This window comes from Gorilla gorilla, chromosome 10 (genome assembly GCF_029281585.2).
Source record: "Gorilla gorilla gorilla isolate KB3781 chromosome 10, NHGRI_mGorGor1-v2.1_pri, whole genome shotgun sequence".
Lineage (NCBI taxonomy): Eukaryota > Metazoa > Chordata > Mammalia > Primates > Hominidae > Gorilla > Gorilla gorilla.
The window spans coordinates 22482112-22508577 of NC_073234.2; the positions used below are offsets into that span (position 1 = coordinate 22482112).

The window sequence follows — 26466 nt, forward strand, 5'->3', positions numbered from 1 at the left end:
GGGGTGGGGGCAGGACATGAACCATTTCACCAATGAAGCCGGTTCCCAGCCATCCTCCTCACCGCCCTCCCTCTCAGCGCCTTCCTTGCCCCTCCTCCCCGAGTCACCACCGTCCAGTTCCCCACCCTGCACTCATTTCCCGCCCCCCCCCACCCCCCACAAAGCTGTCCTGCCGTCCCTCTAGCCTGGGCTCACTGGCAGGACGACCCCGGGAGAGAGGGTCCTAGAGAGTGAGAGGGGCAGAGACCGAGTGAGCCGTGGGCTGAGCCTGGGAGGCCGGGACTGAGGGGGAGGAGGGAGGCCCGGGGGAAGGGAGGGAGGGAGAGAGGGAAGGAGGGAGGAGGGCGGGCAAGCTAGAGCCGGCAGGCAGCGGGAGCCCGAGAGAGCCGCGTCGGGAGTGCGGTCTCCATGGCAGTGCTGGGCGCAGCCAGAGAGAGGTAAGACGACCCCTGCCTGCCCCGTCCCCTGTGTTGCCTCCCTTTTCCCCCCAAGCTGCCTCCTCTCCCCTAGGCCGGCCCCTCCTCCCCAGCCACCTGCTGTTTCTGCCCTGGAGAACCTGGAGGGGGACAGGAGGGAGGAGCCGCCTGACCTTACCCCTTCACCCCAAAGGGCGAGGGACCCCGTCGGCCAGGGAACCTCCCAGATACCCCTTCCCACCTTCCTCTGATCTCTCCCTGTCCTTCACCTCCCTCTCTCTGTCCTTCACATCTTTCCTGCCTCCTTCCCTCTCTGACTCCCTCTCTTTCGTCCAGAGCCCACCAGCTGGGCCTGGGTGGAGGTGGGTGGGAAGGGGTCCAGGGCTGTAGGAGAGGACACTGGGGGCTGCTCTTGGCCAAGTCCCTCCACCTCCCTCTGGCTGGCCATTGCCATGGCAACTAGGGTGTACTGGGCTCCGGAGGGAAGCCAAGGGTGGGGGTGGACCAGGACCTCTTGGGGAAAGCAAGGGTCTGAGCTGCTTCCATGGGAAACAGACCCTTTCACTGCTGTGCCCCATTTTTACCCCACTTACCCTAAAGCCATTATGTGCTTCCTTACAGCCCCACTCTGTTCAGGGTTTCACCCGATTCCCTTACCCCCCTTCCCAGGGCTCACTGAAGCTCAGCATCACGCACTAAAACTGGGACCATCCTTCCTCCCATGAGAGGGAAACTGAGGCTCTGGGCCAGGGAGGAAGAGTCAAGGTCTCCCCACGGGGAGTCAGCACCTTATTGAACATTTGGCTTTTCTTCTCAGCCTCCTATTCCCTGCTCCCTCCCTCCCTCCCTCCTCCAGTCCCTCCTCCAGTCCCTCCTCCCTCCAAAGCCTCCTCTCCAGGGGGTTTGAGCTTTTCCTGCTATTTTCAGATACTACCACTTTGCCCCCTCTTTCTCTTCTGCTCAAACTCTCCTCCTTCTCCCTAGTTCCCCCTCTTTCCATTTCTGGATGCTTCTGATGTCAGCGGTTTCCCCGCCTTCAGGTTCCCTAGCACCCCCTTCGGTCCCAGACTCCTTTCTCCCATTTTCCCAGATCTGGGTAGCTGGAGGGTGATCACCCAGGTTTGGGGAAGTAGGGGCTAAGCACCAAGACCCCCGCATCCAGGAGACCGGCAGGTAGGGGAGGAAGGCTGTGATGCCATATCCCAGTTCACTGTGAACCCTCAAGAGGAAACCAGTCATGTGTCTCCCATCAGTAGTTCTGAAGAGACATTTAGGGACTTGAAGATAGGGGTGGAGTAGTGCTGAGCAGGGGATGTTCTAAGAAGGAACCTGGGAGTTCCAGCGGGAGGAGGAAGGGCTAAAGGAGACAGGGAGGTGGGAATACCTTCTTCCCTAGAGGTCTGGAAGAGTGCGGCTCTCATCTGTGTGGGGTGTTTAGCTGTCAGAGTTAAGGCAAAGGAATGTTCTGAATGACCCTCAGGGCCTTAGTAATCAGTCATGCCTATAGTTTCAAGAAAGGGGGCACAGGAGGCTGATTGGAGACCAGCCCAGGCCCTACCTTTGCCCTCTCCCTCCCACATCTCATCTTTCCCTTGCAGCCTGTCCAGGGGGCTGAGCCCCACCCCCAAATCCCTGGGGCATCCAGAAGATTCCTGACTGGTCAAGAACCAGAGGCAAAAGAGACCTGGAAGTCCCAGCATGGGGACCAGAACCCCCCAGCCAGCCTCATAGTTGGGAAAGTAGCCAGCTTGCCTGCCCCATCAATTGCAGGGATGCTTAAGGAAGGCCCCGCCCAGTATGAAAGCTGAGGATTGCCTCTGCTGACCCTCAGTCTCCTCCCCTGCCCTCTACATCTGCCCTCAGCTGGGTCCATCATGCAATGCTGAGCACTGGGGTGAGCCTGGGGGCGGCCTGCCTGCTGACAGGGCGAGGATTGTGGGGATCATGGGAGTGTTTGTGAGTGGGGCTCCTGGGTGAGACCTAGCCCCCACCCCCACAGAGCTCAAGGGGGTGGGGGGCTGAGGATAGGATGGCTCGGGGCGGGGCGGGGGCAGAGGAGGCCTCCCTGCGCTCCAATGCATTGTCCTGGCTGGCCTGTGGGCTCCTGGCGCTGCTGGCCAATGCCTGGATCATCCTCAGCATCTCGGCCAAGCAGCAGAAGCACAAGCCACTGGAGCTGCTGCTCTGCTTCCTAGCAGGCACACACATACTCATGGCAGCTGTGCCCCTCACCACCTTTGCTGTGGTGCAGCTGCGTCGTCAGGCTTCCTCCGACTATGACTGGAACGAGAGTATCTGCAAGGTCTTCGTGTCCACCTACTACACCCTGGCCCTGGCTACCTGCTTCACGGTCGCTTCACTCTCCTACCATCGCATGTGGATGGTGCGCTGGCCCGTCAACTACCGCCTCAGCAACGCCAAGAAGCAGGCACTGCATGCCGTCATGGGCATCTGGATGGTCAGCTTCATCCTCTCCACACTGCCCTCCATTGGCTGGCACAACAACGGCGAGCGCTACTATGCCCGCGGCTGCCAGTTCATAGTCTCCAAGATCGGCCTCGGCTTTGGCGTTTGCTTCAGCCTCTTGCTACTTGGGGGAATTGTCATGGGTCTGGTCTGTGTGGCCATCACCTTCTACCAGACACTGTGGGCCCGGCCCAGGAGGGCTCGGCAGGCCCGGAGAGTGGGGGGTGGTGGGGGGACCAAAGCGGGTGGGCCAGGGGCCTTGGGTACCCGGCCAGCTTTTGAGGTGCCAGCCATTGTGGTGGAGGATGCCCGAGGGAAGCGGCGGTCCTCGCTGGATGGCTCGGAGTCTGCCAAGACATCCCTGCAGGTCACCAACTTGGTCAGCGCCATCGTCTTTCTCTATGACTCACTCACAGGGGTGCCCATCTTGGTGAGATCGGGGTCCTCCCCACCTGTTCTCCCCAATATCCAGGCCCCAGCATCATCACCTGACCTCCAACTTCATCAGCCATACAGCAGCTCCGTCATCTCTCCTCCAGTTCCATCATCCATCTTCCTCTCCTCTGTCCATCCCCCACGCCGTTTGTGGCCCCCATCTTGATCATCTTTTAGTTCCCACTACCCTGTCTACCCCAGCTCCAGCATCTGCTTCAGTTCCCACTCCTCAGCTCCATCACCGTCCTTCAGTTCCACGACCTGTCCTCCAGCTCCGTCATCCATCCTGCAGCTCCACGGTTCAGCCGCAGACCTCTCATCCAGCCGCTGGGCTCCACTCTCCACTCCCTCCTTCCCTCTGGCTGCCACATGGTCTCTGAGCACTCTTGGCTGGAAACCCCACAGGGCTCACCCCACCACCCCATCTAGTCACTGTTCCTGGGTTCCTCTCTGTCTCTACGGTTCCTGGTCCACCTCTGTTCCTCTCCCTCCTGACCGCAGGGCTTTGTCTCCAGCACTCTCCCCGACCTTCCTCTGAGTCAGTCCCTTCCCTCTGTTCACTCCATCTCCACCTCTGTTGAGAGCACAGGGATCAGGCATTACTTCTGACGTCTTGCCCACCAGCTGCACTAGGATATGGGGTTCAGGTGGGCTCCTCAGCTCTGGACCTGACCCAGCCCGCTCCCACCCTTCCCCAGGTGGTGAGCTTCTTCTCCCTCAAGTCGGACTCGGCGCCCCCCTGGATGGTGCTGGCTGTGCTGTGGTGCTCCATGGCACAGACGCTGCTGCTGCCCTCCTTCATCTGGTCCTGCGAGCGCTACCGCGCCGACGTGCGCACAGTGTGGGAGCAATGCGTGGCCATCATGTCTGAGGAGGATGGAGATGACGGTCAGAGGAGGGGCTGGGCTTTGGCTTTCCTGGACATCTGTCTATTCCCTTTTCTGCCGCTCCTTCTCAGCCAGAGGATGGGCTGCCCTGGAGTGCCCCCTACTGGACAGAATCTGCACCACCCTGGGCTCCCCTTTCCTTAAGCAGGCACCCTGCTGTCCACTCACTGCTTCCCGCAGCACTCAGGGCTCCCTTCACTGGGCCTAGGCTCCCCTCCAGAAACCCACACTGCCCAGCTCTGGCATTGTGGGGAACCTGAGCTTCCCGAGAGAGGCCCCCCAGCTATAGGGACGGCTCTTGGGGGAGTGCAGGCAATTGTTTCAATAACTTCATCTATATGTATGAAGCACTCCACTCAGGATTTAGCACTGAACGCAGCAAATGCTAGCCACTCTCACTGTCCTCTTGGAACATACATGCTAATGGGAACTAAAGGGGTCTCTGGGAGCTTATAAAGGCAGTGGTGGGGGGCCGCGGTAGGCATTCCCTTCCTGTAACCACTCTGCCCATTTTCTCTCCTAGATGGGGGCTGTGACGACTATGCGGAGGGCCGAGTTTGCAAAGTTCGCTTTGATGCTAACGGAGCCACAGGACCAGGGAGCCGGGACCCCGCCCAGGTGAAGCTGCTGCCTGGAAGGCACACGCTCTTCCCTCCTCTTGAGAGAGTCCACTACTTACAGGTATGGAACTGGGGGATACACCTCCTACCCTTGGTGCCGCTCATCACTTTTCTCCAGTGTCTGTTATGCACCCCAATCCCCTCTTCCCTAGCCCTGGCTTTCAGGGCACCATAGAGCTGGGTGAAAGAAAGCTATAGCAAGAGAGGCATCCCTTCAGACCTCGTGGGGCCAGGTTTGCCCACCGGAGCAAACGTTTTGAAGGTTAAGAAGGTGGCACCATCTTCCGGAGTTCCCACTTGGTTCCTGCCTCTGCCTCTGTCCCTGCAGCACCTTCAGGTCTTACCCGCTCCTCTTCCCAGGTCCCCCTATCCCGGCGTCTGTCCCATGATGAGACAAACATCTTCTCTACCCCTCGGGAACCAGGCTCCTTCCTGCACAAGTGGTCATCCTCTGATGACATCCGGGTCCTCCCAGCCCAGAGCCGGGCCCTTGGGGGTCCTCCTGAGTACCTGGGACAAAGACACAGGTTGGAGGATGAGGAGGACGAGGAAGAGGCTGAAGGTGGGGGGCTGGCCAGCCTTCGCCAATTCTTGGAGAGTGGGGTTCTGGGGTCAGGTGGGGGACCCCCACGGGGTCCTGGCTTCTTCCGGGAGGAGATCACCACCTTCATCGATGAGACACCTCTGCCTTCTCCGACTGCCTCACCAGGGCACTCTCCTCGTCGGCCCCGGCCACTGGGCCTCTCACCCCGCCGACTCTCCCTTGGGTCCCCTGAGAGCAGAGCCGTTGGACTTCCTTTGGGACTAAGCGCAGGGAGACGCTGCTCCCTGACGGGGGGTGAAGAAAGTGCAAGGGCTTGGGAAGGATCCTGGGTCCCAGGCAACCCCATCTTTCCCCAGCTGACCCTGTGAGCCCAAGCAGGCCTGCTGAACTCAGAGGAGAAAGCCTGAGTGAGTAACACCTCATTCTGGCCGAAAGTAGGGCAGCTGCCTCCAGACTCTGGGGAGACGGGCGCTAGATTTGGGGCTCAGAAGGCCCTGCTCTCTCCCATCCAAGTGACCAGATGCCCTACTCACCTTCCATCACCCCTAGCAATATGTATTAAAGTCTGAAGTGTTGCCATGGAAACCTCAGTGTCCAGTGTACTGCGGTGGAAAGGGGCTTGGAGGGTGGAGTGGCTCACAGGGGACACGACAGAGCAGGGGCAGCAGACAGAGGCACAGAAGGACACATGGAGAAATGATCACATGCTCCACCAGGCAGCCTCGCACAGGGAAGGCTGGGAGGAGCATACCCTGCTGGGGGCGGGGCTTGAGGACACACATCTTTGTTGGTTTGGGGTATGAAGGATCTCTGTTCAGATTTGTTGAGGTGGTTTTAGAGCGTGGCTCCAGCCCCAGTGCCCAACTCTCCTTCTAACCCCAAATCCATCCAGGGGCTCACTTTATGGGCAGGAAAGGTTTTGGGGCTGATGCAGTGTCCCGGGCCTGGACACCTCCTCCTTGCTGCATTTTAAAGCTCTTTCTCCAAAGGAGTGCAGGGGTGGAGGAGTGTGTGTGGGGGGGTGGGAGTGCAGGGGTGGATGAGTGTGTGGGGGGTGGGAGTGCAGGGGTGGATGAGTGTGGGGGGGTGGGAGTGCAGGGGTGGATGAGTGTGTGTGGGGGGGGTGGGAGTGCAGGGGTGGATGAGTGTGGGGGGGGTGGGAGTGCAGGGGTGGATGAGTGTTGGGGGGGTGGGAGTGCAGGGGTGGATGAGTGTGGGGGGGTGGGAGTGCAGGGGTGGATGAGTGTTGGGGGGGTGGGAGTGCAGGGGTGGATGAGTGTGGGGGGTGGGAGTGCAGGGGTGGATGAGTGTGTGTGGAGGGGTGGGAGTGCAGGGGTGGATGAGTGTGTGGGGGGTGGGAGTGCAGGGGTGGATGAGTGTGGGGGGGTGGGAGTGCAGGGGTGGATGAGTGTGTGGGGGGTGGGAGTGCAGGGGTGGATGAGTGTGGGGGGGTGGGAGTGCAGGGGTGGATGAGTGTGTGGGGGGGGTGGGGGGCGGGGGGGGGTCGGCGTCCACACTCCTTTTTCTGGACCCAGAAGCGTGTGTGTGGAGGGAACACAGCCCCAGTGGTTACCTTCAGACCTCAGGGGCTGAAGTGACCGCTGGGGCTGAAGTCATCCTTCATGGATGCCCAGGCCTGCTCCAGTTCCCGCCTTTTGCCCTCCTCCTCCCAGTTTCTCCCTCTTATTCCACACTAGACCAGCTTTGTCCACTCAGCACTCTTCTCTCTCCATCTTTTCACATGGGCCTCTCCCACCATCGGGTCTCAGCCCCATCTTCTCTCTCTCTCTCTCTCTCTCTCTCTCTCGGTCTCTCTCTCTCGGCCTCCCTCATTATTTCTCCCTCTCCCTCCGCCTCTCCATCTCTCCTTCCTCCCCCTCCCTCCCCCTTCCCCCCTCTCCTCTCCCTCCCTCTCGGCTCCCGCATTTCCCCTCGGCGGCGGGCGGCTCCGACATCATGCTCCGGCTCCTCCGGCCGCTGCTGCTACTGCTGCTGCTGCCTCCCCCGGGGTCCCCTGAGCCCCCCGGCCTGACCCAGCTGTCCCCGGGGGCGCCCCCGCAGGCCCCCGACTTGCTCTACGCTGACGGGCTGCGCGCCTACGCGGCCGGGGCTTGGGCGCCGGCCGTGGCGCTGCTGCGGGAGGCGCTGCGGAGCCAGGCGGCGCTGGGCCGGGTGCGGCTGGATTGCGGGGCGAGCTGCGCGGCCGATCCGGGCGCCGCGCTCCCCGCCGTGCTTCTCGGGGCCCCGGAGCCCGACTCCGGGCCGGGACCCACGCAGGGGTCCTGGGAGCGACAGCTTCTCCGTGCAGCGCTCCGCCGCGCAGACTGCCTGACCCAGTGCGCAGCACGGAGGCTGGGCCCCGGGGGCGCGGCGCGGCTTCGCGTGGGGAGCGCGCTCCGGGACGCCTTCCGCCGTCGGGAGCCCTACAACTACCTGCAGAGGGCCTATTACCAGGTGGGGAGCGGGCCGGGCAGCTCCGAGGGTCCCAGCCCTCACCACGACGCTGTCCTACTTTGCGTTGCCCAGGAGTAGGCGGAATGCTGTTGCCCGGGCCCCGGACGGGGCTGGGGAGCGTACCGCGGGCCTCTGCGTAGGAGCTGGCTAAGCGACCGCGAGGACCTCTTGAGATCGCAGAGGAGCAGCCGAGGGGGAGTGCGAGCAGAATGGGAATGGGGCGGGGAGGTCGTGAGGTGGGACGGGAGCAGATCGAAGATGGAGGGACAGGGCCGCCTCTTCCTAGGAATGAAGCGGAGGCGGTGGGGGCGAAACCGGCTCTCGGACGGGAAGTGTGCGTGGGTGTGTGTGTGTCGGGGGTGGTGGTGAGTGTGAACCTTCGCTTGGGGCAGGAGGTAGCTTCGGAAAGGAAGGAGCAGACGGAGGCAAGGTCGGGGTCCTCCGAGGCCAGACCTCTGCGGGCCGGGAGGGGACGGCACGCCGCAGCCGCCGGTACCGCAGCAGTTGCCTACGTGGCTGGGGAAGCGGGGCGCCGGTTGTACTCACCTCAGCTCAGGGTCCTAGAGACCTGCGGGTTTTGCTGGTCGCTGAGTCCCCCACTACCCCACCTCACTTAAGCCATCACTTCCACCTGGTCTCCCAAATTGAGGTCCTGAAGTCCTGAGGCCCACGTCCCACCCAACTCCGACGTCTTTAGATCCCCTTTCCTTCGGTGCCAGCCTTCTGAGAGTCCCAACGTTCTGGCCTCTAGGGGGTCTGCAGTTTGGGCGGTGGGCGGTTCTGATTGGCCAGTCTTCCATGAGGCTCTGGGGCACCCAGAGTGTGTGTCTGGGGTAGGGTGGGGAGGCTGGCCAGGGGGCAGAGGTCTGCCCCCCGTCCCAGGGCTCTGATGCCCTCCTCCCTCCGCCTCCTCAGTTGAAGAAGCTGGATCTGGCAGCTGCGGCAGCACACACCTTCTTTGTAGCAAACCCCCTGCACCTGCAGATGCGGGAGGACATGGCTAAGTACAGACGAATGTCGGGAGTTCGGCCCCAGAGCTTCCGGGACCTGGAGACGCCCCCACACTGGGTGAGAACCCCAGCACCACCCCTGTCTTGCCCCCAGCCTTTTCCTGGCTGGATACACAGGCCTCACTAAACTGCGCGTTGTGCTGCTTGAGCATACAGAGATGGGGTAATGGTCCTCAGCGACCCTGGCTGGGAGTCCTTCTCTAGGACTTCGTTTCCTTCCTGGATGATCACTGAAATCTGATGTTCTAACATTATGATTCTGAGGCCCACCCTTATTCTTCTCCACGGTGAAGAGGGACATGGAGTCCTTGCCCCAAATGAGACCAACACCCCTCTCCTCTCTACCTCCCAGTTTGGCAACCCCTGGATCTTAGGTGACTGACTGCTCCCTTCCCCAACAGGCAGCCTATGACACTGGCCTGGAGCTACTGGGGCGCCAGGAGGCAGGACTGGCACTGCCCAGGCTAGAGGAGGCTCTTCAGGGGAGCCTGGCCCAGATGGACAGCTGCCGTGCTGACTGTGAGGGGCCTGAGGAGCAGCAGGGGGCTGAAGAAGAGGAGGATGGGGCTGCGAGCCAGGGGGGCCTCTATGAGGCCATTGCAGGTAAGGGTCCCGTGTGTGAGGGGGTGGGTCGGTGCCCAGGGAGGGGCATGAACAAGCTGAATGGCTTATGGGTTTCCTCTGCAGGACACTGGATTCAGGTCCTGCAGTGCCGGCAACGCTGTGTGGGGGAAACAGCCACACGCCCTGGTCGCAGCTTCCCTGTCCCAGACTTCATTCCCAACCAGCTGAGGCGGCTACATGAGGCCCATGCTCAGGGTCAGTTGGGGAAGGGTGGAAACGGGGAGTGAAGATTTGCCTCTGCTGCTATCCTGAGCTCCATCTCTCTATCCCTCCCATCTGTCTCTGGATTTGTAGTTTCACTGTCAGGGCTGCATGGGAACCATCACTTCACAAGGACTCTAATTTGCCCTCCTTTGGCGCCTGTGACAAGCTCAGGAGATGGGCTTCCTTCTGCCTTGCTGCTTCTCACCTTCCTTTATTTTCCCCCCTCTTGCTCTTCTTTGAACTCTCCAGCTAAGGTATGTTTGCACCAGTGTTTGAAAGAACCGGCAGCTGAACTTGTCTGCCAGTGGGAGGGGGGCTCTTGGAGTTGGCTGTCTGGCCTCTGGAGACCACCTTCTCCAGCACTGCCTCTGCCCCAAGGATCAATGTGCTCTAAGTCTTCATCCCCCGACCCCTGACCTTGTCGCTCCCTCTCCAGTGGACAATCTGTCCCAGGCTATAGAAAATGTCCTGAGTGTCCTGCTCTTCTACCCGGAGGATGAGGCTGCCAAGAGGGCTCTGAACCAGTACCAGGCCCAGCTGGGAGAGCCGAGACCTGGCCTCGGACCCAGAGAGGTAATCCCCTCTCCACACTCACCTAGGAGGTAGCCCCAAATCAAACAAATAGACCTGAGAAGTAACCTGGACCTCCACCCCCCGCTGGCCTCTTACCCGAGCACTCTAGTCACCCAAAGGACTCCAAGTCCAGCATGTGACTTCCGTCTCCACTCGCTGCTCCCCACGGCAGCCTGGAGTTCTGATTCCAGCCCTCAGCCCCATCTCTCTTGCCTTTACTTCACTCCTGCCTGCCACCAGCCCCCAAACTCATGCACACACACACACCCACACACTCACACACACTCCCACCCCCTACACCCTTTCCAGTTTAAGTCCAGATGCTCTGAAGCTGCTGAGGGGGAACGTTGAACAGAGGAACCGGGGGGCATGGTGCCAGGTTCAAGGAGCATGGAGCACCCAGGCAGTGCCCTAGAGCCGGCGCTTCCCTGCCCTCCTCCAGCCCCCGCTCACTGCTCATCATCTCACCCTCAGGACATCCAGCGCTTCATCCTCCGATCCCTGGGGGAGAAGAGGCAGCTCTACTATGCCATGGAGCACCTGGGGACCAGCTTCAAGGATCCTGTGAGTCACTCCACTTCTGCCCATCTCACCCCTCTGCACTCCCAGGAGGGATGGCACTTTGGTTTGCAACAGAGTTTTCCATTTTTCCACCATGAGGCTTGGAGAAGAGTCTGCCATCCCAGTTTTACAGGGACGGAGACAGTGTGCCTGTAGTTAGGGCGGCTTTGGGGTCACGCAGGCCTAAATGTCAGTCGTCCTCTGCCCCAAACATCTCTGAACTTCAACTTGCCTCTGCCTCAATTTCCTTACCTGTAAGTTGGAATAATCACATCTGTTTCACAGGGCTGTTGAAACCACATCATTTGATAACAAAATATAGAAAGCTCTGTTACTGCTGCTTTTATTTCTCTTCTTGTAGTTATGAGAGGAAACTGCGGGGCAGAGGTTATCTATGGCTAGGACTAGGGCATCAAGCAGGCATTCTCAGTCTTCCTGGCGCTACTGATATTTTGGATCTGACATTTTGGATAATTCTTTGTTGGGGCAGAGGGCAGGGCCTGTCCTATGCCTTGGAGGGTGTTCAGCAGCTTCCCTGGTCTCTACCCAGTAGAGATCAATAGCACATTGACAGCCCCCGAGTCATGGCAATCAATGTTTCCACACTTTGCCTAATGACCCCTGGGGGGCAGAAGTGTCCTGCTTGAGAACGACTGGCTAAATGTGCGAACTCTGAAGCTAGTTTTTTTTATTTTTATTTTTATTTTTGGAGACAGAGTCTCACTCTGTCACCCAGGCTGGAGGGCAATGGTGCGATCTTGGCTCACTGCAACCTCCACCTCCCAGGTTCAAGCGATTCTTCTGCCTCAGCCTCCTGAGTAGCTGGGATTACAGGTGCCCGCCATCTTGCCTGGCTAATTTTTGTATTTTTAGTAGAGATAGGGTTTCACCATGTTGGCCAGGCTGGTCTTGAACTCCTGACTTCAGGTGATCCACCCGCCTCGGCCTCCCAAAGTGCTGGGATTACAGGCGTGAACCACCGCGCCTGGCCTGCAGCTAGTTTAAAACCTAACGCTGCTTTGGGAGGCCAAGGCAGGTGGATCACCAGATCAGGAGTTCAAGACCAGCCTGGCCAACATAGTGAAACCCTGTCTCTACTAAAAATACAAAAAATTAGCTGGGCGTGGTGGCGGGCGCCTATAATCCCAGCTACTTGGGATGCTGAGGCAGGAGAATCGCTTGAACCCGGGAGGCGGAGGTTGCAGTGAGCTGAGATCGCGCCATAGCACTCCAGCCTGGGCGACAGTGTGAGACTCCGTCTCAAAAAAACAAAAAACAAAAAACAACAACAAAAAACAACTAACTGTCACTTGTAGCTGTGTGATCTTGAGCATGTTACTTTACTTCTCTGTGTCTCAGGGCTCTCAATTACAAAATGAGCACTTTAATATTGTCTGTTTCATGAGACTGTTGTGAACTTTAAAGGATAAATTCCATTTCCATGAATAAAGCTCTTAGAATAGCCCCTAGCAGGTAGTAAGTGCTATATGAGTTATAGTTGTACTTGTTACAGTTTGATCCACTGCCCAGGGCTCCTGACATTGAGTCCCGGGCTTTTCCTATCTCCGTCTTCCTCTCTGGAAACAGGAGGACCTTAATGAGATATTTCAGCTCTAATGTCAGGGATTCCAGGGGCTGACCTTGGTGGGTGATGATGCTTTTCTGGACTGTCGCAGGACCCCTGGACCCCTGCAGCTCTCATCCCTGAGGCACTTAGAGAAAAGCTCAGGTAGGATATGCCCTGTGGTGGGAGGGGCTTGGCCCGAGCTGGGAGGCTGGGTCTGGACTATCCTGGGCACCCACTGAGTGCATCTCTCACCCCTGAGAGAGGATCAAGAGAAGAGGCCTTGGGACCATGAGCCCGCGAAGCCAAAGCCGTTGACCTACTGGAAGGGTGAGTTCCTGGAAGGGAGAAGGCAGGAGCCTGGAGGGTCTGGGGGCTGCTAGCTACTGCTCTGCCTGCCCTTAGGGGATGCTCAGCCACCTCTGCTCTGTCTTTTCCCTGGCAGATGTCCTTCTCCTGGAGGGTGTGACCTTGACCCAGGATTCCAGGCAGCTGAATGGGTCGGAGCGGGCGGTGTTGGATGGGCTGCTCACCCCAGCCGAGTGTGGGGTGCTGCTGCAGCTGGCTAAGGTAGGAAGACCTGCAAGTTCATCAGCTCGTTCAAGACTCTTGGATACAATCACCTGTTCCCTTGCTTTTGGCCTGCCCCCTTCATTCTGCCTGTCCTGATTATCCAACCAGGACTGTGCTTACCACTGCCTCTCAGCTGTGGATAAGTTCCGTCTTGTCTTAATTTAGCTGACATAGGTGGATGTTCTTTACAAATGAATTTTGCTAGAAATTGATAGGAAGAACAAAACAAAAAACATAAAGGCATAAAAATGGATGAGTGTGCAGGTAAGGATTGCTTGGTTAGCCAAGAGTTTAGTTACTGGCTTGGCTGATGGCTTAGCAGACACGCAGGCCTTTCTTTCCCTCCTAGTTTAGGTTGAATGACTCATACTCACCAGGTTGAGGCTACCATTTTATGAAGCTTCAACCCTTATCTTAGGTTAATGCTCATTCAGTAATATACTCACTGAGTAGCTGCTATACACTAGAAACTGCTAGGTTCTAGGGAGAGGAAGATGATTATAGACTCTGCCCTTTGGGAGCTCACGTGTAGAGGTGGAAGCAGACAAGGAAATACATAATATAAGCAGGTGGTAAGTTTGGTAAAAGAAGTATATACTTGGGCTGGGTATGGTGGCTCATGCCTATAATCCCAGCAATTTGGGAGGCCGAGGTGGGTGGATCACCTGAGGCTGGGAGTTCGAGACCAGCCTGACCAACATGGAGAAACCCAGTCTCTACTAAAAATACAAAAAAGTTAGCCAGGCGTGGTGGCACATGCCTGTAATCCCAGCTACTCGGGAGGCTGAGGCAGGAGAAGCGCCTGAACCCGGGAGGCGGAGGTTGTGGTGAGCTGATATCGTGCCATTGCACTCCAGCGTGGGCAACAAGAGCGAAACTCCATCTCAAAAAAAAAAAAAAAAAAAGTATGTCAAATAGAAGCACTGAAATGCACAGTTATAGAAGCCTTGCTGGAGAGGAGGTGTTTGAGCTCAGTCTTAAGGATGAGTTAGCCAGGCGATTGGGGGTGGAATCAGTCTAAGAGGGAGAAGAGCAAGGTGCATTCTGGGAACTGCAGTCAAGCACAGGGGTGAGAGCAGGGCCAGCTCCATAGTCATTACCTGTGTGATCTTGGGCAATTTATTTTAACATCTCTGAGCCTAATTTGCTCATCTATAAAATGGGGATAATAATAGTGTTTTTGTCATAGTGTCGTTGTGACACTATGTGACTCATGTGTGCTACCATGAGTTAGCACATGGTAAAGCTCTTAGAACTTTACAGAATCATCACTGGCTGGGTGTGGTGGCTCATGCCTGTAATCCCAGCACTTTAGGAGGTCAAGGCAGGTGGATAACTTGAGGTCAGGAGTTCAAGACCAGCCTGGCCAACATGGTGAAACCCGGTCTTTACTAAAAATACAAAAAAAATAGTGGGCATTGTGGCAGGCGCCAGTAATCCCAACTACTGGGGAGGCTGAGGCAGGAGAATCGCTTGAACCCAGGAGGCGGAGGTCGCAGTGAGCCGAGATCGCACCATTGCACTCCAGCCTGGGCAACAAGATCAAAACTCCATCTCGAAAAATATTTTTTTAAATAATTAATTAATTAATTAATTTAAAAAGAACATAGAATCATCAGGGTGTATGTTACCAAGAGACAGTATAGGGGAAGAGGGAGAGAGCCCACACATGAAGGCCGAGGGACAGTGAGTGTCTTCTGTGGCCTCCCAAGGAGTTTGGGCTTTATGTGTGTATGGTAGACAGCTGTTGCAGGATTTTAGGACGGTTGACTTTTGCATTCCTGTAGTACCTCCAAGTGCAGGGTCTGGAGTCACCTGTAGGAGTGATAGAGCCCTCTAGTGGCAGTGTGTAGAATGCAGTGGCAGAAAAGACCCGGAAAAGGGGAGTAATTGACGAGTGCCACCGTTGGCTGGCGAGGTGGCTCACACCTGTAATCCCAGCACTTTGGGAGGCTGAGGCAGGCGAATGGCTTGAGCCCAGGAGTTCCAGGCCAGCCTGAGCAACGTGGTAAAACCCGGTCTCTACAAAAATACAAAAAATTAGCTGGGCCTATGCGCCTATATGTTCCCACCTACTTGGGAGGCTGAGGTGGGAGGACCTCTGGAGCCTGGGGGGTGGAGATTGCAGTGAGCTATGATGGCGCCACTGCACTCCAGCCTGGGCGATAGAGCAAGAGCCCGTCTCAAAAACAAAAAACGAAAAACAAAAAAAGCCCCAGGTTAGACGGCTTGGATGACTAGGTGTCTCTCAGAAGTGAGATTTGTATGCAGGGGTAACTAGATAGTGGTGCTTAAACAAATTCAAAAAGTAGACAAAAAACGGGTGTCAGAAAAGCGAATAATTCCAGTGTAGACATCCAGATATTAGGAGACCCCCAGGTAGTGAGAGTGGTCGCGGAGGTGGCTGGGTAATTGTGACTCAGTATCAAGGAGTGGGGGAGCCACGGAGTCCACAGTTTCTCCGAGAGAATGTCAGGTGGGAAAGAGGTCAGAGAGGGATAGCCCACTGATGCTGTCTCCCTACCGCCAGTCAGCTTCCTGCCAGGACCTGGCCTAACTGTGGAACTTCCTCTTAGGGTCCTGTTTCCAGAGGGACTCCTCTATTCTTGGCTCATTGGGGATTAATGATCAAGCCCTTCCTGCCTAGTTCCCAGCTCTGCCCCACTTTTCCAGCTGTCCCTACCCTCTCAGAGGCCCCCTTACTGCTGTAGGAAGCTCTCCCGAGTTCTCTCCACAGTCCCCTTGGTAAGCGGGATTCCAGCCCGTACCGGAGAGGGACAGTCAGACAGCCGTGGCGGTGGGCACTCTCTGGAAAAGAGCAGCAGCTCAGGAAGAGGGGCCACAACAGAACTGTGGGAGCACCTAGCTTCTTCTGGAGAGCGGGAGGGCTGGAGGGAGGGTCTTGCAGCCCTGCAGACAGTGAGGGGCTGGGGGAGTGACTCCACGGTAAACTCCTTCCTATTTAGGATGCAGCTGGGGCTGGAGCCAGGTCTGGCTATCGTGGTCGCCGCTCCCCTCACACCCCCCATGAACGCTTCGAGGGGCTCACAGTGCTTAAGGCTGCGCAGGTGAGCACAGGAGGCACCCGGGCCCGTCTGATGCCCAGACCTGGAGGAGAGGCTGTGCAGGAAGCCGGGCCCCAGGGCCTGGGCTTTTGTGAAGGAGCTTTCTTGGGACCGAGACTACCTGATAGGACCCAGCATGGAGAAAAGGGATGTTCTGAGAGCTGGGGCCGGGGTTGTTGTCATGGAGAGATAGAAGGAGCAGTTTGGGCTGATGGACAGAGCTGGATGCTGACAGACTCCAAACCCACGGGTGGAGAGCAGCAGAGTTGGGCAGGGGCTAGGGCCAAGACCACCCTCCCATTGCCTTCCTCCTTTTCTGCCCTGCCTTTCACTGCCTGCAGCTGGCCCGGGCTGGGACAGTGGGCAGTCAGGGTGCTAAGCTGCTTCTGGAGGTGAGCGAGCGGGTGCGGACCTTGACCGAGGCCTACTTCTCCCCGGAACGGCCCCTGCATCTGTCCTTCACCCACCTGGTGTGCCGCAGCGCCATAGAAGGTATGACAGGGACCCCCCACTGCTCTTCTCCAACCTCAGGCCCTGCCCTCAGGACACTGCCCCCAAGAGCCCCGGGGTGGACGTGCACGGCATGAGCCCACAGGGTGGCAGATGGGCACAGGGGCACAGAGGTACCCCCAGACCTCTTTGTGTCCTAGGAGAGCAGGAGCAGCGCATGGACCTGAGTCACCCAGTGCATGCAGACAACTGCGTCCTGGACCCGGACACGGGAGAGTGCTGGCGGGAGCCCCCAGCCTACACCTATCGGGACTACAGGTGGGCAGCCCCTCTAGCGGTCAGGCAGGTGGGCAGACAAAGGTCATCCCACTGCCGGCCTGGGCCTGGGTTGGGGTCTCACTGCCTCTTGCTTTTTTCCCTCCCCAGCGGACTCCTCTACCTCAACGATGACTTCCAGGGTGGGGACCTGTTCTTCACGGAGCCCAACGCCCTCACTGTCACGGTGCGTGGAGTGGGGGGTGTGACGGTGTGACAAAGGGCCCAGCTGTGGGGTCAGGATTCAAAACAGAAGGCTCCAGAGGCAAATGCAGGGAAATGGCCAGGGCTTTTAACCCTTTCACTTCCCCACCTCCGCAGCCCTCCCTTCTGCTTCCTCCGTAGCAAGGTCTCTAAGTGGCCCCATCAACCCTACCATCAGTATTTGTCTCACCTCCTAAAGGAGGGTGAATAAAGCACAGCTTGCAGGTGCCTCCAGGACTCCATGGCCCTATTCTAGGGATTTGGGGAACTTGAAATAGTCCTTCCTCTTTGCAGCGAGATGAGCACAGTGGCTGGCACACAGATACCAGGGCCACCTTGACTGGGGCTTGGATTCTGAACCTTTCTGAGGTTTAGTTTCCTAAACTGGGGTGATAATAATAGTACGTATTTTAAAGGGTCATTGTAGGAAGTAATTTAGGTAATGTACCTAAAAGAATGAGGCAGCGCCTGGTAATAATAAGCAATTAATGAATGTTAGGTGGGAAGTTTCCAGACACCAGGGGCTAGGATTGGGTAGGAGGAGAGGGGCAGTGATTTTTCATCTGGGTGTGGGGTGTGAAAATGGCCCCAATATCTGTATCCCCTTCTACATAGAGTCTGGTACTGCATGCACAGCCCCAGATTGCTTCAAGCCCTGGATTCAAAGGGCTAAGTGGGAAAAATCAGGGTACCAGGGGTCAGGAACCAACAGGAGACCATCCGTGGAGACCCCTTTTTCCTTTGGTTCCCAACTCCTCTTGCATTTTTGCTCTGCAAGTTGAAGCTGATTTCTCATTTGCCCCAAGCTAGTCCCTGAATTAAGGAGTAGGAAGTGGTAGCGAGAGAGCTGATCCTCTCTGTGCCCCTGTCCCCATCCTGCTCTAGGGAGTGAGGGCCAGGTTCTCTGAGAGAGCCAATCCCTGGAGCTGAACCTGCCCTCATCCCTCCAGGCTCGGGTGCGTCCTCGCTGTGGGCGCCTTGTGGCCTTCAGCTCCGGTGTTGAGAATCCCCATGGGGTGTGGGCCGTGACTCGGGGACGGCGCTGTGCCCTGGCACTGTGGCACACGTGGGCACCTGAGCACAGGGAGCAGGTAAGGAGCGGGGTATGAAGGGACGTGGTTCTCCTGGTGCGTGAAGGGTGGGCAAGGAGCCCCTGAGAAGGCTCACAGTCGGTGAGGGTCAGGGGCTGAGCTGGCCCAGGGAAGATGGGTGCAGGGAATGGGCCACACTCTCCTCCCCAACCCCAGGAGTGGATAGAAGCCAAAGAACTGCTGCAGGAGTCACAGGAGGAGGAGGAAGAGGAAGAGGAAGAAGAAGAAATGCCCAGCAAAGACCCTTCCCCAGAGCCCCCTAGCCGCAGGCACCAGAGGGTCCAAGACAAGACTGGAAGGGCACCTCGGGTTCGGGAGGAGCTGTGAGTGGCTGAGCCAGCTCCTTGAGGATGTGGCCACTTGACTTGTGGAAGGCCATCTTGATGCCAGGACCCACAGGAAGCCCCTGTGTGACATCAGGAGCAGAACAGCAAGCTCTCTGTCCCTGCACCCCCACCATCTTGGGGACCTACAAGGGCCTGGACTCAGAGGACAGTGCACAGGCTAGCCTGGAGCTCACCAGGCCTGGGGAGCTGGGACTAGGCCCCGCTGCTGGACCTGCAGCCCTGGACCGATGGGGAACACTGTGCCTCCCTGAACGGAAATGGCAGGGGAGGAGGCTGATGCTTTAAATGAAGAGGATGGTGGGGTTGGGAGGTATAACCCTGCTCCTCTCTCCCAGTCTGTGCAATAAAGGTCGTGAAGATCTCTCAGCCAGGGGCCAGTCGAGTGTATCACAGATTCTGTGATGGCTGGAGGTGGGGGTGGCTCTGGCTGGCCTGGGAGGAGACAGGTGTCTTTGGGCCTCCCAGAGGCAGGGCCCCTGGAGCCTGTGATTTGTCAGGGAAATCTCAGCCACCTGCTCCCCTCATGCAAATGACCCAAGCCTCTGGCAGCTGCTCCTTAGGCCTCCAAGTGTAAGCCCTGTCTTCCCTCTCTGAGCTTTGCTGAGACTTAGGGCCGCCTGCTTTCTCTCTGACCCCTGCGTTCACAGCCTCGAGAGGGCAAGGAGGGGGCCAGACCCCAGCCTGGGAGCAGCGTGCAGGGCTTCCCTCCACTTGAAATCCGTTGCCCGCCCACAATACGGGCAGACCTGTCCATCCTTCTCTGTGGGTCCCCTGTACCTTTCTCCCCCGACAGGATCAGACCCAGAGGCAGCTGGTTGGGGTTTGTTGAGAAGAAGGATTATCCAGATCAGTCCTTTCTAATCTCAGCTCCTGCCTGTACCCTCCCATACTCACCAAACCCTCTTCCCCACCACCCTGAGCTGAGGAGCACAGTTTGAGGTACTGACAATGGGGCCATCTATCACCCTTATATCCTGCCTCCTGGCCTGGTTGCTAAGTGGCCCTGACTGCCAAGATCATCACCATGGATGGGGGCCGGGACCAGGGGGGCCACTGGAGCTGTAGTTGTCTCTGCTCCTTTGCACCCCTCCCAAACCCCAACCCTTAATCCTCACAGCTTTGCTCTAATCCTGTGGGGCCTGATGCTCTTATCTCTGCCTGCAGAGACTGACCAGGGAAGCACCCCTTCACCCCCTCCTCTCTCAGGGCTTGTGGTGGGGGCCGCTCCTCTCTATGGCCCCACACTCCTGCCCCCAACCCTCCTCCAGGCTGGGCCCAAGTCTCTCTGGAATCCGTACACCTCCCTCCCTCCCCCCACCCCTTCCTCCAACCCCTGCCAGCTGATTTCATTTGCCTGACGTCGTCGTGGTTGGCTCTACCCTTCCCTGTCAGGCCCCCCCAACCCCCCGCCGGTAGGGGCCAGGCCAGGCCAGCTCCTCTGGCAGCAGAGCCTGGGCAGGTGACGGGCGGGCGTGGGCGTCGCAGCTGAGGGAGTAAGGAGGCTCCCAGGAACCGGAGCTGGAAACCCGGCCGAGGTCCAGCCAGAGCCCAAGTAAGAGGGAGCTGGCCTGGGCTCTGCTCTCCTGGGCTGGGGCGCAGGCAGGGCTCAGGCAGGCTGGGGCTGGATGCAAAGGACCCCAAACTTGGAGGGCCTAGCTGGGGAGAGGGTGCAGCCACCCAGTCGTTTCCCTGTGTCTTGGAGTCTGGTGTGGGCACGAAGCGCAGAAGCACAGCCTGATGGGGGTTCCTCACACCGACCCCATGTTCCTGGCAGGAGCCAGAGTGACCCCTCGACCTGTCAGCCATGGGGGAGATGGAGCAACTGCGTCAGGAAGCGGAGCAGCTCAAGAAGCAGATTGCAGTAACTCCAGAGCCCTCCCACTGGGGCCCCAGAAAACAGCTGGGGACATGAGGAGTGTGGCCCAGGGGGAGGGGGCTGGGTTTGCTCTTGAGTGACTAGAAGCGACCAGGGACTTTCTAAACTTGGTTCGCATATCTGAGACCCCCAAGCCCCAGAGCCCCAAGACCAACCTGCCCTGAAAGCCCATGCACCTGCCACCCCCACCTCGCCCTTGCTCCCCTGATGTCTGCTTTCCCTGCAGGATGCCAGGAAAGCCTGTGCTGACGTTACTCTGGCAGAGGTAAGACCCCCTGTCCCCCTGAAGGCAGGGCATGGGGGGAGGGGAAGGGAGCTCCCCAACCCGCAATAGCGCGTTGCTCCGAGCATTAGTACAGCATGTCCTTGGAGTGAGGAAACCCATTAATTAATTCATTCGACCAACATTTAGTGGGACCTGCTCTGAGCCAGGCACCATATCGGATGCGAAAGATGTGGACACGGTTCCTATTCTCATCCGTAGAACAAGAGTGACCACAGCCCCCTCCCAGGGCCTTGAAGATGAAGAGGCGATAGTACTTTGTAAATTATGAAGCCCTTGTAGACTCTAGCTGCTAGTTTTCTATACTGTATTTTGTCAATTCTAAGATGCACATTTCTTCACATTTTGACATCTCTGAAATCAAGGTGCATTCAACAATGGATCATCGTTTCAATTAGAATTGACAGCATCTTTTCTTTCTTAGTGATGCATCTTAGATTGGATTAAATATGTTAATAGTGAACACTTTTTATGAGCCAGATACTGGGCTAAGCTGCATAAATACCTGACTTCATTGAATTTTCATGATATCTCCGTAAGGTAGGTGCTATCATAAGCCTCATTTTACATCTTGAGTAAACAGACTCAGGGAGGTGAAGCAACTTGCCCAAGATAACAAAGCAGGCCAGGCACAGTGGTTCACGCCTGTAATCCCAGCCCTTTGGGAGACTGACGTGGAAGGATCACTTGAGCTCAGGAGTTTGAGACCAGCCTGGGCAACATAGTGAGATCTCTTCTTAATATAAAAAAAATTGTTTTTAACTTTTTAAAAAAAGATAGCAATGCAAGTGATGGCAAATCAAGTCTGTTCACTCTGGACCCCCAGCCTAAGTCTAAAATGTGGTTAGAGCTCAAGGGGCATAGTACCACAAATGTCAGGAGGTGCAGTTCAGGGTCATGGTGATGCCCCAGGCACCCAGTTAAAAAGCTAGCTGTGCTGCAGCGGTGGGTGAAAGCAGGCTCCTCTCGGCTTGGGAGAGCCAGCTGTGTGCATCTCTTCCCAAATCCGTTTCCAATGACCTCACATTGGCAGCTGGAAACTGGTCAAAGTGCAAGTATTCGTATCATGGAAATCACCTTCTCACCTTCCTCACCAACGCTGGAGAAGTGCTTGTTAAACACTTAGCAACACACCTCTGGCCATGCATGCATCTCTTTCCCACATCAGTCTAAGACACTCCAGGGCAGAGACTTATTTCTTTAAGTCTGGGGGCCTGACCTAGAGCCTGGCACAGAGCGGGAACTTGTATAGATCAGTGGCAGTGACAGACATCTGGGCATGTAACCTGCTCACCCTGATATTCAGTGCCCCTCTCTCTCCAGCTGGTGTCTGGCCTAGAGGTGGTGGGACGAGTCCAGATGCGGACGCGGCGGACGTTAAGGGGGCACCTGGCCAAGATTTATGCCATGCACTGGGCCACTGATTCTAAGTGAGGCTTGGGGGGGAACCGAGAATGGGAGGGCGAGAGCGGGAGTGAGGAAGGCGGGAAGGGGAGGCTTGCATGATATGGGATGCCCTCTCCCCAGGCTGCTGGTAAGTGCCTCGCAAGATGGGAAGCTGATCGTGTGGGACAGCTACACCACCAACAAGGTACCAGCCCTGCCTCCCTGAGCCTCCACCACTGCATCCTTCCTAGGGGCGCCATGCCTACCCTCCTGTGCCCAGCTGGGAGCTTGGCTCTGGTCCCATCTCTGCTCAAACCACCCTCCCTGCAGGTGCACGCCATCCCACTGCGCTCCTCCTGGGTCATGACCTGTGCCTATGCCCCATCAGGGAACTTTGTGGCATGTGGGGGGCTGGACAACATGTGTTCCATCTATAACCTCAAATCCCGTGAGGGCAATGTGAAGGTCAGCCGGGAGCTTTCTGCTCACACAGGTGAGGGAGAGACCCTCTCCTCCCCTCCTGAGGGGTTCAGGGAACCCTGGGCTTCCAGTGGGCTGTGGCTCTGCAGCCAGGGCACTGTCCTTCTAACTGCCTCCAGGTTATCTCTCCTGCTGCCGCTTCCTGGATGACAACAATATTGTGACCAGCTCGGGGGACACCACGTGGTGAGGCTGAATGTTGCTGGTGCTGGGGCTTGGGAGTGGGCCCGGCCTTTCTCTAACAGTCTCCCTCCCTTTTGGCAGTGCCTTGTGGGACATTGAGACTGGGCAGCAGAAGACTGTATTTGTGGGACACACGGGTGACTGCATGAGCCTGGCTGTGTCTCCTGACTTCAATCTCTTCATTTCGGGGGCCTGTGATGCCAGTGCCAAGCTCTGGGATGTGCGAGAGGGGACCTGCCGTCAGACTTTCACTGGCCACGAGTCGGACATCAACGCCATCTGTGTGAGTGCACCCCCCACCCCAGCTTCACTCCAACTCCTTCCCCCACACTCCCCACAACACATACAATACACATCCTCTGCCCCTCCCATAGCTTCCCTAGCCCTTTCTTACTGTCTTTCTTTTTTTTTTTTTTTTTTTTTTTTTTTGAGACAGAGTCTTACTTTGTCGCCCAGGCTGGAGTGTAGTGGTGCAATCTTGGCTCACTGCAACCTCTGCCTCCTGGGTTGGAGCAATTCTCCTGCTTCAGCCTCCTGAGTAGCTGGGATTACAGGTGTGCGCCACCATGCCCGGCTAATTTTTGTATTTTTAGTAGAGATGGGGTTTTGCCATGTTGGCCAGGCTGGTCTTGAACTCTTGACCTGAGGTGATCCTCCCACCTCAGCTTCCCAGAGTGCAGTGCTGGGATTACAGATGTGAGCCACTGTGCCCAGTCTTCCCTAGCCCTTTCTTTCTTTCCTTTTTTTGGAGACAGAGTCTCACACTGTTGCCCAGTCTGGATGCAGTGGTGCTATCATGGCTCGCTGCAGCCTCAACCTCCAGGGTTCAACCAATCCTCCCACCACAGCCTCCTGAGTAGCTGGGACTACAGATGCGTGTGACCACGCTTGGCTAATGTTTTGATTTTTGTGTAGAGATGGGTTCCCACTATGTTGCCCAGGCTGAGCTGGAACTTCTGAGCTCAAGCGATCCTCCTGCCTCAGTCTCCCAAAATATTGGGATTACAGGCATGAGCCACCACGCCTAGCCCATTTTATCACGTTTGCTTTATCATTTTTTCTCTGTAGAGAAATAGCCATAGATACACACACACATACACACTTAGATGTAGATACACATTTTCTTTCTGTGTCTTTTGAAAGTAGGTTGCAGACATCATGTTTCTTTACCCCTTAAGTACTTCCTGAAACAAAGCCCTTCTGTAGCATAATCACTGTATGATTCTTAAGATCAGGAAACTCAACATTGACACAATACTACAGTCTACAGTCTATATTCAAATTTCACCAATAGCCTCAAAAATGTCCATAATAGCTCATGTTTTTTTCTGTCCAGGATCCAATCCAGAAACGTGCATTACCTTTCCTCGCCATATCTTTTTCGTCACCACCTTTAAACTGGAACTGTTTTCCCACCTTTGTCTTTTATGTCATTGACATTTTTGAAGAGTACAAACCAGTTTTCTGTAGACTCTCCCTCCGTTTGAGCTTATCTGACATTTGCTCGCCATGAGATCCAGGCCTTGCATTTGTACTGGACCCTGTTCTTGCACACCCTGATCCAGCCCACTTGTGTAGTCTGGGAGTCTGGGACAACCTCCGTCCGCCCTTCTAGCCGGGTCACTGCAGGCAAGCATTGGTGCTCTTGCCTGCGACATGGAAATGATGCCTGCCTGCAGCGCTGTATACTGCAGAGCAGGCGAGGGGCATAGGGAAGTCACTGGCATGTGGTATGTGTTGGCAGGGCTGCTTCTCACCCCAAACCAAGGAAGGGACAGGCAGGGAGGCTGAGAGCAGCGGCTTGCCCTGGAGCTGTCAGGTGGGAGGCAGAGGGCGGGAGAGGCTGTGGGCTGCCCAGGTCTGATCCCTGACCCACTTGCCACCCGTGCCCTCAGTTCTTCCCCAATGGAGAGGCCATCTGCACGGGCTCGGATGATGCTTCCTGCCGCTTGTTTGACCTGCGGGCAGACCAGGAGCTGATCTGCTTCTCCCACGAGAGCATCATCTGCGGCATCACATCCGTGGCCTTCTCCCTCAGTGGCCGCCTGCTATTCGCTGGCTACGACGACTTCAACTGCAATGTCTGGGACTCCATGAAGTCTGAGCGTGTGGGTAAGGGCCAGCCCTGGCTGCTGCTTCCTCAGCTGGAAGGACCCTCCCCAGCCCTCCCTCCCCATTCTGTACCGCCCATCAGCTCCCATTTCGGACTCTCTTACTGCTGTCCCTTGTCACTGGGTGACTCCACCCCTGGAATCCAGTACCCCTTGGTTCCCAACTAGGACTGTCTTCCCTCAGTGTTGCTCTAAGCAGCCTCTCTCCACTGCCCAATGCCATGGCTGCTCCCTGCCCTAGGAGATCTGTGGACCATGACTGTCCGGTCAGTTCTGGGTTCCTGGCATTTCAGGGGCACCCACTGAGAGGCAAGACAGCCTCAGGGAAACATGGAATCAAGGCAGAATCAAGGAGATCTGGAGTGGCCCGAGGGCGCTGACTGCAGCCTAGGGCTCATCTAAGACTAGCCTGAAGTTGGTCAGATAGGATGGCTTCTTCTCTATCAAGAGGCCAGGTGCTGATGAAAATAACACTGGCCAGGGGCAGAATCCAAATCCTAATTCTGTTGCTCACTTTCTGAGTGTCCTTGCACAAGTCACTCCTCCATGGGCCTCAGTTTCTTCATCTGGAAGCAAAGAAATAGGATGAACGGTTGCCTTCTCTTTTCCAGCACCTGTCAAGGTGCCCTCAGGTTTTTTCATAGTACACAGATGCTTCCAGCCTTTCTCTGTCTGATCCCAGCCCTCCCCCAACCAAAGCTCTTGACAGAGAACCCCCTGCCCTACAGCTAATCCTCTTTCAGTCTCTTAGCCTTCTTCAGGGGTTGAGCCCAGTCTACCAAGTCTAGGATCCCTGCATGCATGTGCTCAAGCACACATGCACACACATGTACACACACCCACACATGCACACACATGCACACATATCCCCCACACACACACATACACACACCAATGCATACACTTACACGCATGCACACACTGCTTTCCAAATCAGCTTGGAGAGACAGGCTGACTCCTTTCCCTCTTCCTCAGGCATCCTCTCTGGCCACGATAACAGGGTGAGCTGCCTGGGAGTCACAGCTGATGGGATGGCTGTGGCCACAGGTTCCTGGGACAGCTTCCTCAAAATCTGGAACTGAGGAGGCTGGAGAAAGGGAAGTGGAAGGCAGTGAAGACACTCAGCAGCCCCCTGCCCGACCCCATCTCATTCAGGTGTTCTCTTCTATATTCCGGGTGCCATTCCCACTAAGCTTTCTCCTTTGAGGGCAGTAGGGAGCATGGGACTGTGCCTTTGGGAGGCAGCATCAGGGACACAGGGGCAAAGAACTGCCCCATCTCCTCCCATGGCCTTCCCTCCCCACAGTCCTCACAGCCTCTCCCTTAATGAGCAAGGACAACCGGCCCCTCCCCAGCCCTTTGCAGGTCCAGCAGACTTGAGTCTGAGGCCCCAGGCCCTAGGATTCCTCCCCCAGAGCCACTACCTTTGTCCAGGCCTGGGTGGTATGGGGCGTTTGGCCCTGTGACTATGGCTCTGGCACCACTAGGGTCCTGGCCCTCTTCTTATTCATGCTTTCTCCTTTTTCTACCTTTTTTTCTCTCCTAAGACACCTGCAATAAAGTGTAGCACCCTGGTACATCTGTGATGTTTGCCTTCCACTCTCTTCTGTTCCAAAAAGACCCAGGTCCCATTTAAGGGCAGTAATGTGTTACAGGTGCTGTGATAAAGGCTGGGTACTGGACAGCTTGTGGGCTTATGGGAGGAGGCCTGAGATGGGTCAGGGGGAGAAGGTATTCAGCAGGT

General features: G+C 56.8%; 3 protein-coding genes across 6 annotated transcripts; all 3 read left to right on the forward strand.

The window, feature by feature from the left end:
• Positions 1-324: 324 nt before the first annotated feature.
• Positions 325-5953, forward strand: GPR162 (G protein-coupled receptor 162). 3 transcript variants are annotated; one of them, XM_004052590.5, is made up of 5 exons: positions 325-437; positions 2015-3312; positions 4016-4205; positions 4728-4885; positions 5185-5953. In XM_004052590.5, the coding sequence occupies exons 2-5, from the start codon at positions 2446-2448 to the stop codon at positions 5734-5736; spliced, it is 1767 nt and encodes a 588-aa protein (XP_004052638.4). In that variant the 5' UTR covers positions 325-437; positions 2015-2445; the 3' UTR covers positions 5737-5953. The 3 variants fall into 3 exon arrangements, with proteins under 3 accessions (XP_004052638.4, XP_018893504.3, XP_004052639.1); XM_019037959.4 differs by having other exon boundaries at positions 2015-3261; XM_004052591.5 differs by having other exon boundaries at positions 2015-2310.
• A 1070-nt stretch (positions 5954-7023) lies between these two features.
• P3H3 (prolyl 3-hydroxylase 3) lies at positions 7024-18769 on the forward strand. The gene is made up of 15 exons (XM_004052594.5): positions 7024-7822; positions 8738-8890; positions 9234-9435; positions 9520-9651; positions 10097-10233; positions 10708-10797; positions 12471-12523; positions 12621-12688; positions 12804-12928; positions 15898-15999; positions 16338-16488; positions 16647-16764; positions 16873-16948; positions 17916-18056; positions 18213-18769. Exons 1-15 carry the CDS (start codon positions 7325-7327, stop codon positions 18381-18383), a joined length of 2217 nt encoding a protein of 738 aa, XP_004052642.2. The 5' UTR covers positions 7024-7324; the 3' UTR covers positions 18384-18769.
• Positions 18770-18857: 88 nt separating this feature from the next.
• On the forward strand, positions 18858-26299 carry GNB3 (G protein subunit beta 3). Of its 2 annotated transcripts, XM_063693784.1 has the most exons (9): positions 18858-20264; positions 20506-20544; positions 21886-21992; positions 22090-22153; positions 22279-22441; positions 22548-22614; positions 22693-22894; positions 24507-24723; positions 25698-26299. In XM_063693784.1, the coding sequence occupies exons 1-9, from the start codon at positions 20208-20210 to the stop codon at positions 25802-25804; spliced, it is 1023 nt and encodes a 340-aa protein (XP_063549854.1). In that variant the 5' UTR covers positions 18858-20207; the 3' UTR covers positions 25805-26299. The 2 variants fall into 2 exon arrangements, with proteins under 2 accessions (XP_063549854.1, XP_063549853.1); XM_063693783.1 differs by lacking the exon at positions 25698-26299 and having other exon boundaries at positions 24507-24890.
• Positions 26300-26466: the final 167 nt, after the last annotated feature.

Coding starts and splice junctions, on each gene's coding strand:
- GPR162 (XM_004052590.5), top strand. CDS start 2,446: ATGGCTCGGGGCGGGGCGGGGGCAGAGGAGGCCTCCCTGCGCTCCAAT. Junction 3,313..4,015: donor TCACAGGGGTGCCCATCTTG/GTGAGATCGGGG, acceptor ACCCTTCCCCAG/GTGGTGAGCTTCTTCTCCCT. Junction 4,206..4,727: donor TGAGGAGGATGGAGATGACG/GTCAGAGGAGGG, acceptor TTTCTCTCCTAG/ATGGGGGCTGTGACGACTAT.
- P3H3 (XM_004052594.5), top strand. CDS start 7,325: ATGCTCCGGCTCCTCCGGCCGCTGCTGCTACTGCTGCTGCTGCCTCCC. Junction 16,489..16,646: donor GTGCCGCAGCGCCATAGAAG/GTATGACAGGGA, acceptor TTTGTGTCCTAG/GAGAGCAGGAGCAGCGCATG. Junction 18,057..18,212: donor CACCTGAGCACAGGGAGCAG/GTAAGGAGCGGG, acceptor CCCCAACCCCAG/GAGTGGATAGAAGCCAAAGA.
- GNB3 (XM_063693783.1), top strand. CDS start 20,208: ATGGGGGAGATGGAGCAACTGCGTCAGGAAGCGGAGCAGCTCAAGAAG. Junction 22,154..22,278: donor ACAGCTACACCACCAACAAG/GTACCAGCCCTG, acceptor CCCTCCCTGCAG/GTGCACGCCATCCCACTGCG. Junction 22,895..24,506: donor CGGACATCAACGCCATCTGT/GTGAGTGCACCC, acceptor CCGTGCCCTCAG/TTCTTCCCCAATGGAGAGGC.